Source organism: Oryctolagus cuniculus, chromosome 10, assembly GCF_051225735.1.
Source record: "Oryctolagus cuniculus isolate XC-2025 breed Fujian yellow rabbit chromosome 10, ASM5122573v1, whole genome shotgun sequence".
NCBI classification, from domain to species: Eukaryota; Metazoa; Chordata; class Mammalia; order Lagomorpha; family Leporidae; genus Oryctolagus; species Oryctolagus cuniculus.
In genome coordinates, this window is record NC_142876.1 from 19645783 (window position 1) to 19662927 (window position 17145).

The window sequence follows — 17145 nt, forward strand, 5'->3', positions numbered from 1 at the left end:
CTACAGGCACTTGTAATTTTCATGATGGGGGAGAATGGCACTAGGAGATAAGGAGCCCTGCCTCCAGCCAACCCACGAGGGACAGTGAGTGTAAGCAAGAAAGGAGTTTGTGCTCAGCCAGAGACGACTCCAGTGCTGTGACCACAGCATGACCTGACCTGTCCTAGATGCACTCCTCCACCCTCCCTGAACACTGTCGCCAACTCGCCCGGTCTCGTCACCCCCGTCCAAGGAACTCCTCGTCTGCCACTAAAGGCTCTTATCCACTGCAGCTGACGCTTCTTTTAGCCTCGACTGCTGCTTCTCCCCTGAACGGTAAACGGCCCCGTAAGCACACTGCACACACTGCACAGGGCCATGCCGTGGGTCCAGTGCTGGCCTCCCTGTTGTGCCCATGGTCGGCATGGACAACAGGTGAACAGCAGAACTGAAATCCCAATGAGGATTTCTGCTCAGCATTCACCGTGTCCACCGTGGCTGAGTTTTCCACACTGAGTCGTCCCAGTTCTATTCTCTCTGGGCTCTTCTCACTTTGTCCTTCCTGACAACTGGCCTGCTGCATGAATTCTGTCTCCTGCTCTCTGAGCTGAGCTGCAGGTAATGCCCTCATGTCCTCTGCCAGCTGAGCCACTCCGACTTCCTTCCAGGGCTGCAGCACGGTGCAGGGTCCACTACCCTGGATTCCAGTTCCTCCCTGTTTGGAGCCCTGTAGTTTGGGAAGGCTCCTTGTGCATTCAACTAGACCCTGAACACGTTAACTTCATAGAATCGAGCATTTCTGGGCAGTAAAGAGTAGGAAGACTATCAGGTTATCTCAGAAAAGCCCCAGTGCCAAAAACAGAACTTCTAGTACTGTGTTTTGCACATACGTTTTATTTGTCTCATAGGTGAATATTTGCCAATATGTACATAACCACATAGAGCGAGCACTAGATTGAGAGCAAAGTATTTGGGTTCTCATATGCAAAGCCACTGACCGCCTGTGAGGGGTTAGGCAAAGCAGTTCATCTGAGCTCGGCTCCCTTGACCATAAAACGAGGCTCTTCAGACCTGTGTGGCCCACCACACGGGCTTATTGCAAAGTCCAAATGCAGAGACATATGAAAGTGCTATGAGTACAGCTTGGAGCAAAACAGGGAACTAGAACAAGTAACAGCAATCGACTTTTCAAGTTGAGGAATGCTTATCCCGCCCTTGGGTTGTACCGATGTCCTGATGGAGCCAACGAGCGAGTGAGGAAAGGCTGGTCACGGAGAGCGGAGGTGCCCTCCTTCCCTGGGGCCGGAGCAGGACCGCCGTGGCTTCCTAAGCATCACGGAGGTGCCAGAGACCCGCCAGCAAGAACGCGCTCTCAGAAGCACAAGGGCCAAACGTCCCACGTTTATTTACATCTGAAATGTGTTTAATACAGTTACGACGGGTGTAGTGCAAACACCTGACAGCAGCAAGACCTTCTGAGGAACCGGATGTTGGCTACAGTATATCATGCAAGGATCTCTATATACACAAGAGGATGTCTTACAAACAAACAGAAAAGTATAAAACGTGTTCCGGGATAAATACAAGATACAAAATGCAAAAAGAAAACGCCAAACAGAAACCCAAAAGCACAGCTCTCACCAAGAGCTGCCGCCGAAGGGCCGCGGGAGCTCAGCTTATCCACGGCGGGGGCGCGAGGCCGGTCGGCTCGGGGCTTCACCCGGTGGCCGCGGGCCACGCGCTGGCTGCTGCATTGATACGTCGGTGGCTGGAGGTGTGCATCCCAACTCTAGGTTCCAGAACATTTGGCAGTAGCACCCACAGCAGGAAATGCCAACTGTTTGGACAGCAAAGGGTTAAGTTGACTGCGACTTGTATTTCCTGTCAAGAGCCGGAGGAATACTTGATATTCTTAGTTGTGTCTCTGTAGTAGTTAATAAATTACGTGACAGAAACCTGGCTGCAGGCAGCTCTGGGTCTAACGACGGGGTTGTAGCCGGGGGTAGTCCAGCCCTTTCGGCTCCGTGTCTCCGTGGGCTCCGGAAGCCAGCCTCGCCCCCTGCCCTGCCCCGCCACTGCGGGCAAGGCGGCCAGCGGCCAGCCGGCTCCGGCCCGCGCGACCCGGCGGAGACAGCGGGAGGGCCTAGTGTTTGCCGAGACCCGCACTTGCCTACAGGGGATGTAGTGAATTCCAAAAATTAAAAACACTAAAAAAGGCCTTTATTCTAGCCTATACTTGGTGAACACATCCAAATCCGTAACGTACAAAAGGGTGGATCTGAATTCAGGAACTGCCCGTACTAAGAACGCTGTCGTAAAGAAACCGTACAAAAAAAAACGAACCCAAAAAAACAACGGAAAACGTGTTCCACTAAATACTGATACAAACATGTAACAAAGAGTATAAAAAGTTATTCCTTTGAATATATACAAACTCTGACCGTGACCCCGTCCCGCCTGTGCCCCGGGCCCGGCCGAGGAGCAGCCCTGCAGCCGCCGCCCGGGCGAGGCCTCGGCCGCGGCTACTTCTCCGCCGAGCTCATTCTTTTGGACTTGATGAAGGCCATGCCGTGTGTCCGCATGTGCGTGTTTAAGGCAGCTTCCGTTTCAAAGGTTTTCGCACACACTTTGCACTTCCTGTCTGACATGGCGCCGTCGGCGGCCTCGTCGTCGGGGCTCGGCTTGTTCTCCTGCTGGGCGTCCTCGCCGGCCCCGTTCTGCTTGGCCACGGGCTGCGGCTCCTTGAGCTTGTGCACGATGAAGAGGTGGCGCGAGAGCGAGACGTGCGACGTGTAGCACAGGCCGCACTCACGGCACTGGAAGGAGGAGCCGTCCGAGCGGTGCTGGGGGATGTGCTCGTGGAACTGCAGCAGGTTCTCGGTGGTGAAGCCGCACACGGCGCACTTGTGCACCTTAAACACGTTGATCTTGAGCTTCTTGAGCGGCTGCGTGATGGCCCCGCGTGGAGGCCGGAACTCCAACACTGGTTCTTCCAGCTTCCGCTTGGGACTGGGCACCTGCGGAGAACGACACCCGAGCCGAGACTGAAATGGCGCTGCCGGTGGCTGACAGGTGACCCGGCCTGGGGAGGGCTGGAGCCGGTGGGGGGGGGGGGGGGGGTTGGGGCTGGGCTATCAGAAGCCACGTGTCCCCCCACCCACCCTCCAGGACCTGGGTTCCCCGGAGTCACTGCAGCCAGTGGCACGACAGCAGGCAGAGTGCGCTGATAGGTGACACTGCGAGGGGGACCAGCCCCAGTGAGGGGAAGCGCTCAGGGGAGAGCAGGCCGGGGTACGGGGGGAGACGGGAGGGCTGGGGCATTGGCTTTCCCCGTGGCTAGGCTGCAGGGTGGGCTGAGACCTGCTGGGTGCACTGCCCCCCCCCCCCCACGTACTTCACTGCTGTGCTGGCCCCGTCTTCCTCTTCAGCTCTCTAAGCCCCTACCCCCTCAGAACCCCCAGACCCCCTACCAACGAGGCGCCTCCTCTCCTTGCTCTGCGCTGTCTCTCCTTCCCTGGGCCCAGGGCAGCTGCCACCCGGCCTTGGCCTGAAGCTCCCTTTGTGTGCACGTGCCTTAACTGCCCCAGAGCTCCGGTGTGTTGAGTCTGGCTTGTCTTCTGCTGAGACTGCTGGAAAAGGCAGCCATGCCCCTTCCCAGGTACACGCCACACCTCTCACCCGGTGGCTGCAGGATCTTGGGCCTTTGCCACCTGCAGCGCCCGGCACACACCCCTGGGTACAGGCTCATAGGTGACAGGGGGCTTCAAAGAAGACGTGAAAAACGTGGACTATCAACTCCATTTTTCCACTCTGCAGTTGTGGGAAGTTTATGCAAGGACTTGAGAACTTTTGAATCAAAGCCATCTTCACACCCACTTTTTGAAGACCCCTTATGCTACTGCCTGCTTGAAGCCCACTGTCAGTCACCGGAGCAGTGGAGCACAAACTTGACTTCTACCACTGCCAAGGGCATGAAGGAGCCGGTGCTTACTAGGTGCCCATGGAAGCAAGTCAGCTGCGTTCATTCCCCCGGCTGAGCGCAGCTCCCCAAGTCAGCATACCCTTGGGAGAGCCAAAATCGCACTCAAGCCCTAAAGCCGCTGCTGGGAGGATGAGAACAGGGCCTTCCGGAGCAAGACAAGAGGCCAGCGTGGGGGCGGCGGGCATGAGCCACCGCTGTGCACCTCTGCATTAAGACTGGAGGTGGAGAGAACGGGGCGGGCAGCGGCGATGTGACCACCTCGGGGCCACTGTCTGACCTTGGCGTCCTCCTTTATTCCCGCCTCCTCCTCGGTGGTGGCCTCTGCCATTTCCTTCAGGTCGGGGTCCTTGATCCCGTGCATGAGCTGGATGTGTTTCTCCAGCATGAGCCGTTTGGTGAAGGTCCGCCGGGAGTCCGGGCAGTGCCTGTGCAGCAGAGAGGAGGCCGGTCAGCCCCACCACACCTCCCCACCACGCTCAGAGATGGCTGTCCACACCGGGGGTGCAAGGGGAAGCAAGCAAGGGGGCTAGGGCTCGAACCTTCCAGCTCGGGAAAGAACGGGACATGTGCTCCCCCTAGGACCAGCCTAAGTGGGCTCAGAGGGGATGTTTCCTAGCTTGGGTTAAACTAGTACTTAATGTCTAATTCCAGATGGCTGGAACTTTGAAGGAGAGAATGTCAGGTTTCCAGGGTATTCTCGGCATTTGCGTCATGACTGATGCTCGCCTTTCACGCTGTGTTACCAGTGTCCGGTTCACTGGCCTCATCAAGGCACCAATCAACATGTGTGCTCAAACTCACTCAAACACATCTGCTTGTGTAATAGATGAAAATATCAGGCAACTTCCAACAGCTCATGGAAAAACCATGCGTGGACTGCCAATTTCTTTCCTTTTTTTTTTTTTTTTTGCATGAAAAGAAACATTCCTTCATTTCCGTGAAACTTTTTGAAATACCCTTGGGTTTGTGAATTTCCCTAAAATCTTTTATTTGAAACACTGAGCTTCTATCTACTGGGTCACTACCCAGATGGCCACAACAGTTGGAACTGGGCCAGGCTGAAGCCAGGAGCTCCATCCCAGGCTCCCAAACACTTGGGCCATCTTCTGCCTTCACAGGGGAGCTGAATTGGAAGTGGAGCAGCTGGGACTTGAATTGGCACTTGGCCAATAGAGTGAGCCGAGAAAGGGCCGCTCTGTCTGCTATGGTAGGTTTCAGCCAGGAGGCAAAGGGTCCAGCCAAGGACTGAATCCCTGACCGGGCCCTGCAGGGCCTCCCCTGAAGCCGTGAGTAAAACAAGTGGCCTGGCAGCACTGGCCGGCTGACACTGCATGTGCAGAGCCCAGGGGAAGCATATTCAAACTGCCACCTCCTATAACAAAACACAGGCTCCTCTGGGTTTGTGCCGTGTGCGCTGGGTGAAGTTGCCACCTGCAGTGCCAGCATCCTGTAAGGGCACCAGTTTGAGTCCTGGCTGTTCCATTTCCAATCCAGCTCCCTGCTTATGTTCCTGTCTTCAGCCTGGACCAGTTCTGGCCTTTGTGGCCTTCTGGAGAGTGAACTAGCAAATGGAAGCTCTCTAACTCTTTCAAATAAATAAAAACCAAGGCACAGGCTCCTGGTTAAATGATAAGAGCCTTGGAGCCGGCACAGTGGGCTTAGCCACTGCGTGCAGCACTGGCATCCCACATGGTCCTGCTGCCCTACTTTTGGATCCAGCCACCTGTCTAATGTGCCTGGGAGGACCATGGATGGCTCAGGTCCTGGGGCCCCTGCATCCACAGAGGAGACCCAGATGGAGCTCTTAGCCAATGTGGCTATTTGAGGAATGAACTAGCAGATGGACTGTCTCTACCTCTGCCTTTCAAATACAGAAGACCTTCCGCCAGCTTCCCTGTATGGGTCTTCTGGTACCTGAAGCAGGACTTACGAGCAGGTGTAGACTTTCCTGATGCCTTTGTGCTTGATCCTGTTGTGGCGGCAGAGGCTGTGCGACGAGCTGAACGACTTGTCACACTGGCGACATGGGTGTTTCTTCATTTGCTTTACAGGGAGAAAAGAGAAGCACATTAAACATTAAGAATTCTTTCATAATGGCTTAAGTTAAGTAATTATTTAGGAACATAACTTCTAAAGACAATAAAAGAAGGACTAGGGTGACCATGAATGGGCTAATTTTCATCATTCAGGGCTAACACTGTGGCATAGCAGGTTAAGTCACAGCCTGCAACATCGGCATCCCATAGGGAAGCTGGTTCAAGTCCCGGCTGTTCCACTTCCATTCCAGCTCCTTGCTGATGCACCTACAAAAGCAGCAGAGGATGAGCCGAGTGCTTGGGCTCTTGCACCCATGTGGGAGACCCAGAGGAAGCTCCTGGCATCAGCCTGGCCCAGCCCCAGCCATTTGGGGAGTGAACCAGCAGATGGAAGATCACTCTTTCAAATTTTTTAAAAAATCATTTCTTAAAAAATCTGAGAGGCAGAGTTAGAGATCTTCCTTCCACTGGTTCGCTCCCTAAATGGCCCCAAGGGCAGAGGCTGGGCCAGGCCGAAGTCAGGAGCCAGGAGCTTCTTCTTGGTCTCTCACATGGGTGCCGGGGCCCAGGCTCCTCAGCAGGGAGCTGGAATGGAAGTGAGGCAGCTGAGACTTGGACCGGTGCCCATATGGGATGCCAGCACCACAGATGGCTTAACCTGCTTCACCACAATGTGGGCCCCAAATTTTATCATTAAGATTAAAAACTTTCAGAGAAAACATTTTTAAGATTTATTTATTCGAAAGTCTGCGTTACACAGAGAAGGAGAGGCAGAGAGAGAGGTCTTTATCTGCTGATTCATTCCCCAAATGACGGCAAAGGCCAGAGCTGCACTGATCCAAAGCCGGGAGCTTCCTTCAGGTCTCCCACATCAGTGCAGGGGCCCAAGGACTCGGGCCATCTTCCACTGCTTTTCCAGGCCACAGCAGAGAGCTGGATCAGAAGTGGAGCAGCTGGGACTTGAACCAGTGCCGATATGGGATGCTGGCACTGCAAGTGGTGGGCTTTACCCGCTATGCCACAGTGCAGGCCCAAAGAAAACTTATTCTTTTTAAAAGTTATTTGAGGGGCCAGCACTGTAGTACAGTAGCTTAATCCTCCACCTGCAGCATCCCATATGGGCTCCTCTTCCAATCCATCCCTCTGCTATGGCCTGGGAAAGCACTTGGGCCATCCTCCACTGCTTGGGCCCCTGCATGCATGTGGGAGGCCTGGAAGAAGCTCCTGGATTCGGATCAGTGCAGTTCTGGCCATTGTGGCCATTTGGGGAGTAAAAGACCTTTCTGTCTCTTCTCCCCGTCACTGTCTAACTATTCCTCTCAAATAATTTTTTTGAGGCACAGAGAGAGTTCATTTATTTCCTTACCCAAATGCCCTTAATGGCACCTTTTGATACAAAAATTTTTGAAATCCAGTAAGTTTTTCCAGGACACTTTTGCAGATCGCTTCTCTGCAGGGGTTTCAGTTTTTTTGCAGCGCCAGGGTGAGCGCTTGGCACAGCCGCTGTGATGCCATCTGGACCACCCCATCCTGCTGTGGGTGCCCAGACCGCAGTCCCAGCTCCCCTCCCAGTCCTGCCTTCCTACTATTGCTGTCTGCACCTGGGAGACAGCACAGGATGGCACACATCCTGGGTTCGTGCCACCTACATGGGAGATCTGGGTTGCATTATGGGCTCCTTACTTTAGCCTGATCCAGCCCTGGCTGCTGGGGCAATTTAGAGTGAACCAGCAGATGCAAGATTTCTCTGCCTTTCAAATAACATGAAAGCAAATGAAGGAAAAAATTTTGCACAAAAGTCTTCCATTACCTTTTCAAGCACCGTCATATAAAAGCTTTTCTAGAAGGTTTAGTGGGAGGCCAGTGCTGTGGTGTGGCACGTAAAGCCAGCGCCTGTGGTACCGGCTCCCAATATGGGCACTGGCTCAAGTCCTGGCTGCTCCACTTAAGATTCACCTCTCTGCTACGGTCTGGGAAAGCAGAAGAAAATGGCACAAGTGCTTGGGCCCCTGCACCGGTGTGGGAAACCAGGAAGAAGCTCCTAGCTTCAGACTGGCCCAGCCCCGGCTGTCACGGCCATTTAGGGAGTGAACCACCAAATGGAAGCCTGCCCACCCACCTACCCCTCTGCCTCTGCATTTCAAATAAATTTTTTTTTTTTTAAAGTTTAATGGGTAGGAAAGCTTGATTTTTTTTTTCTCATTTAAATGTTTTCCACTTTGCCCAAGACATAATTATGGTAATTCAATGTGGACACTACGAAGTACATTAGTGGCTTAACTTGAAAATCTTTTGGTATGACATGCATAGCAACTAAACAATGTCATATCATGAGGAAATTAAATTTCAGAGAACTGTCAGCGTGTGAATGGAATTAGAATTGGCTCACCCCTCATTAAAAATAAGGCAAAACAGGAATAAGCTGTCATATGTAGTAGAAGTGTTTGCCTGGAAGAGATGTATGCAAGTGCGAGCTGAGTGGTGAGGAACGATTAAGAGGACTTTGGTCGTTCACTTGAACCGTATGCCGTCCTTCCGACAGGTGAACAAACCTACTTAGGGGGCTGAGAATCCGGCTCTGGGCACCCGCGGGCATTGGCCACGCCCTCCTCTCCTGGGAGGTGGGGCCACTGCTGCTGGAAGACGGGACAGACACCACTGGGTAAGCGTGCCGGGCAGTGAGGCCACACGTCCACGCTTACTTTGTAAAGGAGGGAAAATCACTGCCTCTCAAATACAGCGAACCAGGCCAGGAAGGATGCAGAAGCATCTTGCACCCTGGCAAGGAATTTTCTTCCAGTTAAAAATAAAACCTGTACCACTGCTTTTACTTCCTAAGCATATCATCTCAGGGAGGAGGCAGGAGGGGATGCAGAGAACCAAGCTGCTAACTAGTTGGAGCCTCCTGAGAGGCACTGTGCCTGCCACCATGGTTGCGCCTTCACCTGTCTGGTTCACACGAAACAGACCCCCAGGAAGCCCTGGGCCCTGCTATCAGCATTTGCACAGTCAAGAGAATCAACCGGCCTCTACTCATGTTGTAATAAAACGTTAGGAACAGAATCGGGAAGGAACAGTAGTTCAGAAGTATTCAAAACGGACTAGGTATTGGATTCTCATACACGAGGTCACCCAGGCTGCTGGAACCCAAGCATCTCCCCGGGGGAACGGACGTGGAGCTGAGCACGAGCTGGCGACAGGCCCCAGAGAACGGGAAACTGGATTTTTCTTAAGGTGAAAAAAAGGTTTACTTTTCTATTTCTTGCTATTTATAGTCATTACTATCAAGACTTTAATAGAGAAATGCCAATGAGGAAATCCTTAGTTGCTTTGGAGGGCAGCTTGGCTGAATCTATAATTACTTTCAAAGGACCTGACCATGTTTAGGAAGGACACCTTGATGAAAAAACGCAGAAGTGAATCCTGCAATCCCAAAACAGGGCTTCAGAGTCCCTGGTGACCAGACAGCCGGAGGGCTCAGCACAACGTCCGACTCGACTGCTGTGTTCAGATCGCCTTAACAGTGAGCTTCTCCTGTTTTAAGTACCTCATTTATAGGGCCAGGACTGAGGCGCAGTGGATAAAGCAGCTGCCTGCAGTGCCAGCGTCCCATATGGGTGCTGGTTCGAGATCCAGCTGCTCCACTTCCAATCCAGCTTTCAGCAATGGCCTGGGAAAGCAGAGGAAGATGGCCCAGGCCCTTGGGCCCCTGCACCTACGTGGGGGACCCAGAAGTAGCTCTTAGCATTGGATCAGTGCAGCTCCAGGTGTTGCGGCCAGTTGGGGAGTGAACCAGAGGATGGAAGACCTCTCTCTCCTCCTGTCTGTAACTCTGACTTTCAAATAAATAAATCTTAAAAAAAAAAAAAAAAAAACCACACCTAATTTATATTGGTAACTTCTGTCTTCAACGTTATGATTTCTGCTACTATGATAGAAAAAATGGCCTAAGTAAGACAAAAATGGAAACAGTGTTAAAGTGTAAGGGGTCAGGGCTGGCACTGTGACGCAGGAGGTTCAGGGGCTGCCGGCACCCCACATCGGAGCCCCACTTCAGATCTCTGCTAATGCACCTGCGAATAAGCAGATGATGGTCCAAGTACTTGGTCCCCTGCCACCCATGTCAGAGGCCCAGATGTTGTCCCTGGCTCTTAGCTTCTGGCTGTTGCAGCCGCTTGTGGAGTGAACCAGAAGATCTGTCACTGTCTTTTAAATAATTTTTGTAAAGATTTGTTTGAGAGGCCAGGTCACAGACAGGGAGAGAGAGAGGTCTTTCATTTGCTGATTTACTCCCCAAATGGCTGCCACAGCTGGGCTGATCTGAAGCCAGAAGCCAGGAACAACTTCCGGGTCTCCCACATAGGTGCAAAGGCCTAAGCACTTGGGCCACCTTTCACTGCTTTCCCAGGCCATAAGCTGAGAGCTGGATTGGAAGAGCGGCAGCCGGGACTCGAAGCAGTGCCCCCAGCGGCAGTCGCCAGAGTTGTTGTTTTGTTTTTTTTTTTAAATTTATTCATTTATTTGAAAGGCAGAGTTACACAGAGACAGGCAGAAAGAGAGAGGTCTTCCATCTGCTGGTTCACTTCCAAATGGCTACAATGGCTGGAGCTGAGCTGATCCAAAGCCAGGCGCTCCCTTTGGGTCTCCCACGTGGGTGCAGGGGCCCAAGCACTTAAGCCATCCTCTGCTGCTTTCCCAGGCCATAGCAAAGGTGGTGTGGCTTTACCTGCTATGCCACAGAGCCAGCCCCTCCCCTAAATAATTCTTGAAAAGTGAATGACAGTAGATTTTTTTTTTTTTTTTTTTAAGATTTTAAGGCTACCTCCCTCCTTCTGGCTCCAATGTTACGGAAGCTGATATTGTGGGAACCAGGCCTCAGAGCAGAAGTTTCTGGAACTAAAATCCAGGGCAGGTGTTGGGTCTAGGGGTTAACAAGCCTGCATCAGAACGCCTGGGCTCAAACCCAGCCTCCACTCCCGATTCCAGCTTCCTGCTCAAGGTACAAGGACAGCAGATGTGTTCAGTTATCCGCTGCACTGCTGTGTGTGCTGGCAAAGGCTCCACGGAGCGGCAGAGGAGAACTAGTGCCATCAATCATGGCCCCACACGCGGCACCAGAACGCCACGCGGCTGTTGTGAGAGCTGGGGGCCCTCAGTGATCCTCAGGATGAAGAGGAAGACGCACCTGCACACTTGACACACTGGGGGTCCCCCTTGTTCGCAGGGAGACGCTCCAAGCCCACCAGTGGAGGCCTGCAACTATGGATAGTAACGAACCCCACAGACACAAGGCTTTTTCCTATGACCTCAGACTTTGACCTCGTCACTTAAAGGACGCACGTGTCCGGGTCTTGTCAGCCTACCTGAACTGTGGGCATCATCACACTTGCACCTTGGGGCCATCAACTACGGCACGGGTTACCCAAACACCAGCACTGCGATAAGTGACAGCCAACTTGAAACCAAGGCAGCTGTGCAGGGCCTTGGGGGAGGGGAAGCCTACACAGCCGGCTACACAGGACAAGGGGGGATTCCCACTCTGAAAGTTACCAACTGTGCTTCTGGAATCTCCGACCCCAGCTGACCATGGGTAACAAACAGCAGAACTTGCAACACTTGCATAAAGAAACTTCAAGAAACCTAAGAAACTCAGGTAACAGGGATGGCAAGGGTAGTAATCAGAGACTTTTCCCTATATTCCTTCCTCTACATTGTTAGGATTTTTTTGCTTTTTCATTTTATTTGAAAGGCAGAGAGAGAAGCAGGAATCTCCCAACAGCTGGTTCACTCCCCAAATATCCCTAAGGGCTAGGGCTGGGCCAGGCCAAAGCCAGGACCCAGAAGCACAGATGGGGCTCCCCTGTGGCTGGCAGGGGCTCAACTGCTTGCCCCAGCACCGCGAGCCTCTGAGGTACGCACGTGCAGGCAGCTGAGCTGTGTGTAACCCGGTACCGGCTGTGGCTGTGGGGGTCCTGGGGGACGGGGGGGGGGGGGGGTCTGCACTGCTGGGCAAGAGGCATTCCCCTCTTTTGTGTTTCTCATTTGCATTTCTCAAGACTTTTGATATTTTAAGGTTCAAAAAGTAGTCAATGGGCCAGCACTGGGGTGCAGTGTTAGCCCTCCTCTGCAGTGCCTCCTGTTTGGAAGCCGGTTTGAGTCCCGGCTGCTCCACTTCCAATCCAGCTCCCGGCTAATGTGCCTGGGAAAGCAGTGGAAGATGCCCCAAGTCCTTGGGCCCCTACACCCATGTAGGAGACCCAGATGAAGCTCCTGGCTTCAGTCTGACCAGGCCCAGCTGCTGTGGCCATTTTGGGAGTGAACCAGCAAATGTCCCTTCTCTCAAATTCTTTCAAAAACTAAATCTTAAAAAAAAAAAAAAAAATCAACAGATAAAATGCCTTTTCACAGAGTATACCTCTTCCTCCAAGACAAACCCTGGCTGCTTCAATGCTTGCCCTGGGCCTCCACTCCTCCACTGGCTCCCAGAGCAGAGGAGCAGAGCGTGTACCCGTCTGTGTCCCTGGCACGTGGCACACCCGCGGCACACCCGCAGCACTCCGTTAGCGCTCGCTCTGGGAGCGAAGGAAAGATTAACTGAATACATGGTCAGCTGCCAGGGAAGGAGCCGCAGGCATGCAGAGCAAGGGCGGGACCCAGTGCTGCCCTGAGAGCAGGCACCGTGCACGTCTCACAACTCAGCCCAGACAGCAGCAGGAGCCGGCCGAGACCGGAGGGAGGTGGGAGGGACGCAGCCGGCAGGAAGAGTGCTCTTCCCGGTGCCGGAGCTGAGGCCTGGCCGGCAGACAGGTGCAGGGCTCACTGAGGTCGGTGGTAGGCGTGGGAGGAAGGGCCCAGGGAATGGAAGGAATTCCTGCCCCGGGCTTCCCTTGCCAAGGTGCAGCCACACCTGGCACATCCACAGTGCGGGCTTTCATTATCAAAGCAACAAATTCCTATTCGAACTGAGAGCTGGTGGAGCTGGCATTGATGCATATGATGCCAGCATCCCATGTGGGCACTCCCTTCCAGCCCAGCTCCCTGCTAATGCACCTAGGAAAGCAGCAGAAGATGGCCTAAGTGCTGGGTGCCCCTGCCAGCCAACATGGAGTTGCGGGCTCCCAGCGTCAGCCTGGCCCAGTCCTGGCTGTTGTGGCCATGTGGAGAGTGAACCAGCGGATGGAAGTGCTCTATCCCTTTCTCCCTCCTCCTTTTCAAATAAATACATCGTAAAATACTTCAGATACCTGCATGGATTTTCATGCTTCTACGTTCCTCTAAATGAGTACAGCACATTCTGCGTAAGTGGACCACAATTTCTCTTCTATTAACAATTCAGGTTGTTTCAAATTCTAATTATAGAAATGTCTGGAGCGGGCCAGTGCCTGTGTATAAATTCCATAATCCTTCCTGTGGAGGAGTGCGAGGTGTTCAGGCTGCCTGGCGCTGCTGGCCCCAGTGCCCTCAGGGTTTACGTGACCCCCACTGCCAAAGGGCAGCGCTCGTCCACCACACGGCTTCAGCACCAGATCAGTGCTCGCCTCTGCCACGCGGCAGGGAGGATGCATTTCCCACGGTTTCCCCACGGCCTCTCGATGCTGAGCGCCCACACGCATATCCCTTGGCTGTCTGTGTTTCTGCAGCAAACTGCCCAACCACGTCCTCTGCGCAGTTTTCCATGGAGTGAGGGCGGGGGCCGGCGCTGTCAGGACAGACCGTGGGGGGGGGGGGGGGGGCGCTATGGAATATCTGTGGTGTGAACAGGATCGATGGGCACACCATTCCGGCTGGCTATGGTCCAGGCCATGAACCCAGAGGGGATGCCGTGGACAGTGCAGGGGACAAGGCACAGCTCTTCAAGGCAGACAGCCGACAGGGTGTGCGATGTGCTCGGGTAGGTGTGTAAGGAGAGAGACAGAGGGGCCAAAGGTCACTCCGACTTCTCTGGCCTGGGCACCAGACAGAACAGGGTTGCCAAGGATTGCCTGGGAAGCACTCGGGGGAGGCAGGTTGGGGGGTGCAGAGGAATCAAGGGTTACACTGGGTATGTAAGCTTTGAGAGGCCCACTGGAGAGCTGCATAGAGGCTAGAAAAGCCGTCAAGGAATTGGGTCCAGGTCAGAGACACGAATCTGGGAGCTGTTAGAACACAGACGGCATTTAAAGCACGAACTGGCTGGGAATTTTCTAAGAGGGAAGAGACACGTCAATGCAAACAGGCTGGAATGACGAGAAGGGCTGAGCTGGGCTAGCAGTGTGCTAGACGCAAACCAACAGAGACAGAACATAGCATCCTGGGGGATGGGCAGAGAAAGCATCTCAGGAAGGACCCACCAGACAACGGCTTAGGACAGGTCAAGCACAACAACTAAGAAAGCCAGGATCCTGGGGCCGGCGCTGCGGCGTAGCGGGTAAAGCTGGCATCCCACATGGGCGCTGGTTAAAGTCTTGGCTGCTCCACTTTTTTTAAAGATTTATTTATTTTACTTGAAAGACAGAGTTACAGAGAGAGGTAGAGACAGAGAGAGGTCTTCCATCCACTGGTTCACTCCCCAGATGGCCGCAACGGCCGGAACTGTGCCGATCCAAAGCCGGGAGCCAGGAGCTTCTTCTTGATCTCCCACATGGGTGCAGGGGCTCAAGGACTTGGGCCATTTTCCACTGCTTTCCCAGGCCATAGCAGAGAGCTGGATGAGAAGTGGAGCAGCTGGGTCTTGAACTGGCGCCCATATGGGATGCCGGCGCTTCAGGCCAGGGCACTAACCCACTGTGCCAGCTCCCTGCTAATGGCCTAGGAAGGCAATGGAAGATGGTCCAAGTGCTTGGATCCCTGCCACCCACGTGGGAGGCCAGGTAGCTCCCAGCTTCGGCCTGGCCTGGCCCAGCCACAGCCATTGCAGCCATTTGGGGAGTATACTAGCAGATGGAAAATTCTGTCTCTCCATAACTCTTTCAAACAAACGAAGAAGCCAAGACGCTAGGCTAGGAAGAAGTTTGTGCAGACCTTGACAAGATGCTGTTGATAGAATGGGAAGCCCAAAGCAGCCATGGGAGGAGAAGTGGGCAGTGTTGGGGAATGTGGTCTAAGAGGCAGAACAGGCAGCAGGAGGGGAGTGCAGACGGCATTTTGTCCCAGCTGAGAGGCGGGGCAAACTGAAGATGCAGGAGAGAGGACAGGTGTGGGCGTGAGGTCCCTGAGCGCTTGACAAGGGGGCCCCGATGCAGGGACACAGGCACCCTCGCAAGGGAAGAGCCAGCCAAAGGGTGCACCCCGCACAGTCTGTCCTTAGCGTCACCCAGAGCTCAGACTTCAAGACTGTCCACAGCCTGTCTTGCCTGCCTGCACCTGCTTCCCCTAGGAGTTCACACACCTTCCCTTCGGGGCCAACTTCACGGCTGCTGAACACAGGCGCGTGCCTCCCCTGGCCGGGTCAAGCAGGCTTTGCCCTCTCCAAGGCCCCCATAAGCCATGCACGCCTCGGGCAGCCCCCGCCCAGCTCTTGGGCGGCCCCTCCTGTGTGTCTCTCGCATGGCCACCAGAGCGAACCCACGGAAACACACAGCCGGCTGGGTCCCTGCTCTGCTGGCAGCCTACCTGGTGCTGTGTAGCTCCGAGGAGTGAGGCCCATGCGTCCACCTCCCTGGGCCCAGTCTCCTCTGCGGACTGTCCAGCACATGCTCCCCACGCACGGCTGGCACCGTGTGCGCTCTCCTCGTCTCGCTGCTGTGTGCCGGGCAGGTCCCTCTCCTGTGTGCTCCCTGTGCCACTCTGGGAAGCCTTCCCTGGCATTTCCCGCCCTCTGCAGGCCCCTGCACTCTCCGCTTCCTGGAACCTTCCACCATTCCAGTTCTCTCCCTGCAGCACACTGCGCCTCTCATGCGAGCCGACCTGCCTGTGAGGGCTTTGAAGGCCACACTGCGTTCTACTGTCCTGCTGCTCACCCCTCTCAAGCACCGAATCGCACCCTTCCTTGGGGTTCCTCTCACTCAACTCCAACACTGGCGTCAGCCCAGCTGCGAGTGTCTGTTGGACTCACGCTACGGGCTACACTCCATTTGTACTGTCCCACAAGAACTATGGTGCAAGTCGCCAAGTGCTTACTGAATCTAACAAGTGCAAACTGAAGACAGAAATGGAGCACTCCCCTGCAGTATAAAGAAACGGCCTGTTCTGGTTGCAGACTTGGACATTTTACCCATAAAGTACATGGACCCAAACCAACCAAAGTGAGAAAGCTGAACGGTCTTTTAAAACGTCTACAGTCTAATGTGTGCCCAGTAACACGGCTTTTCTACAGAATGGAAATGTACTGTGTATATATTACACTTCAATGAAAGAGTTTTTAAAGATGCACCAAAACGCTATTAGCAAATTTAATAAATGAATAAAAGCTGTATTCTCTTCAGGGTTTTCATGGGGATAATAAACCCCGCGCTTCACAGGTACTCCAGTTTCTCCATTTATTCACGTCAGATCTCGACAGACTCCGCGTGTGTGCCCAGCACTCCTGCCGTCTATGGTACATTACAGCACCTAACCCTGCTGACCCAAGCCACCCACGCCACAAGACAAGCAGCCTCCCCCTGGTGGCTCATCAATCTCAAGTTCTTACGTAGAAGTCCACAGCGAGCTCACTGGCGAGACTGCCCAGCTCATGTCACTCTATCCAAGACTACACCCCCAGGAGGTCTCTGATGGGAATAGCACAGGTCCTACACGTGAAAGGCTCAAGTAGCCAAACTTCTGAGTGCTGAAAGTGATCACACTTCCAGGCACCTACCACTCAGAACTGAGTCAGACGGGGGAAAGTTAAGCACAGAGTATAAATTTAGACAAGTGACTGGCGGACGCTTTCTGTAAAGGGCCAGACGATAAATACGTCAGGCTTTGTGGGACTTAAAGTTCCCACCGCCAGCTGCTCAGCTCCGCCTGGGTATTTCAAGTGAGGCTCAGCCTGGGGCAGGCGCCGTGGCATAGTGGGTCAAGCCTCCACCTGCGGTGCTGGTATCCTATAAGGGCACCAGTTCGTGTCCTGGCTGCTCCTCTTCAAATCCGGCTGTTAATGGCCTGAGAAAGCAGTGGAAGATGGCCCAAGTGCTTGGGCCACAACTAGCCATGGGGGAGACCCAGAAGAAGCTCCTGGCTTCAGCC

At 53.8% G+C, this 17145-nt stretch overlaps 1 protein-coding gene and 1 long non-coding RNA gene across 44 annotated transcripts in view; one reads left to right on the plus strand and one right to left on the minus strand.

Annotated features, from left to right (window-relative positions):
- LOC149123699 (uncharacterized) overlaps window positions 1-2042 on the plus strand; it is a 45064-nt gene extending 43022 nt beyond the window's left edge. For all 3 annotated transcript variants that reach the window (XR_016213952.1, XR_016213953.1, XR_016213948.1), the window contains one exon: window positions 7-2042. This is a non-coding gene — a long non-coding RNA (uncharacterized LOC149123699). The remainder of the gene's footprint in view (window positions 1-6) is intronic.
- The window catches only part of ZNF532 (zinc finger protein 532), a 117556-nt gene continuing 101264 nt past the window's right edge, over window positions 854-17145 (minus strand). For all 41 annotated transcript variants that reach the window (XR_016213942.1, XR_016213939.1, XM_089305050.1 and 38 more), the window contains 3 exons: window positions 5892-6004; window positions 4239-4386; window positions 854-2996 (listed from right to left, as the gene is read on the minus strand). Coding sequence is in view for 39 of the 41 variants with exons in the window: in XM_089305050.1 (XP_089161176.1) it covers window positions 2502-2996; window positions 4239-4386; window positions 5892-6004 (756 nt within the window). In the remaining 2 variants the exon portion in view is untranslated. The remainder of the gene's footprint in view (window positions 2997-4238; window positions 4387-5891; window positions 6005-17145) is intronic.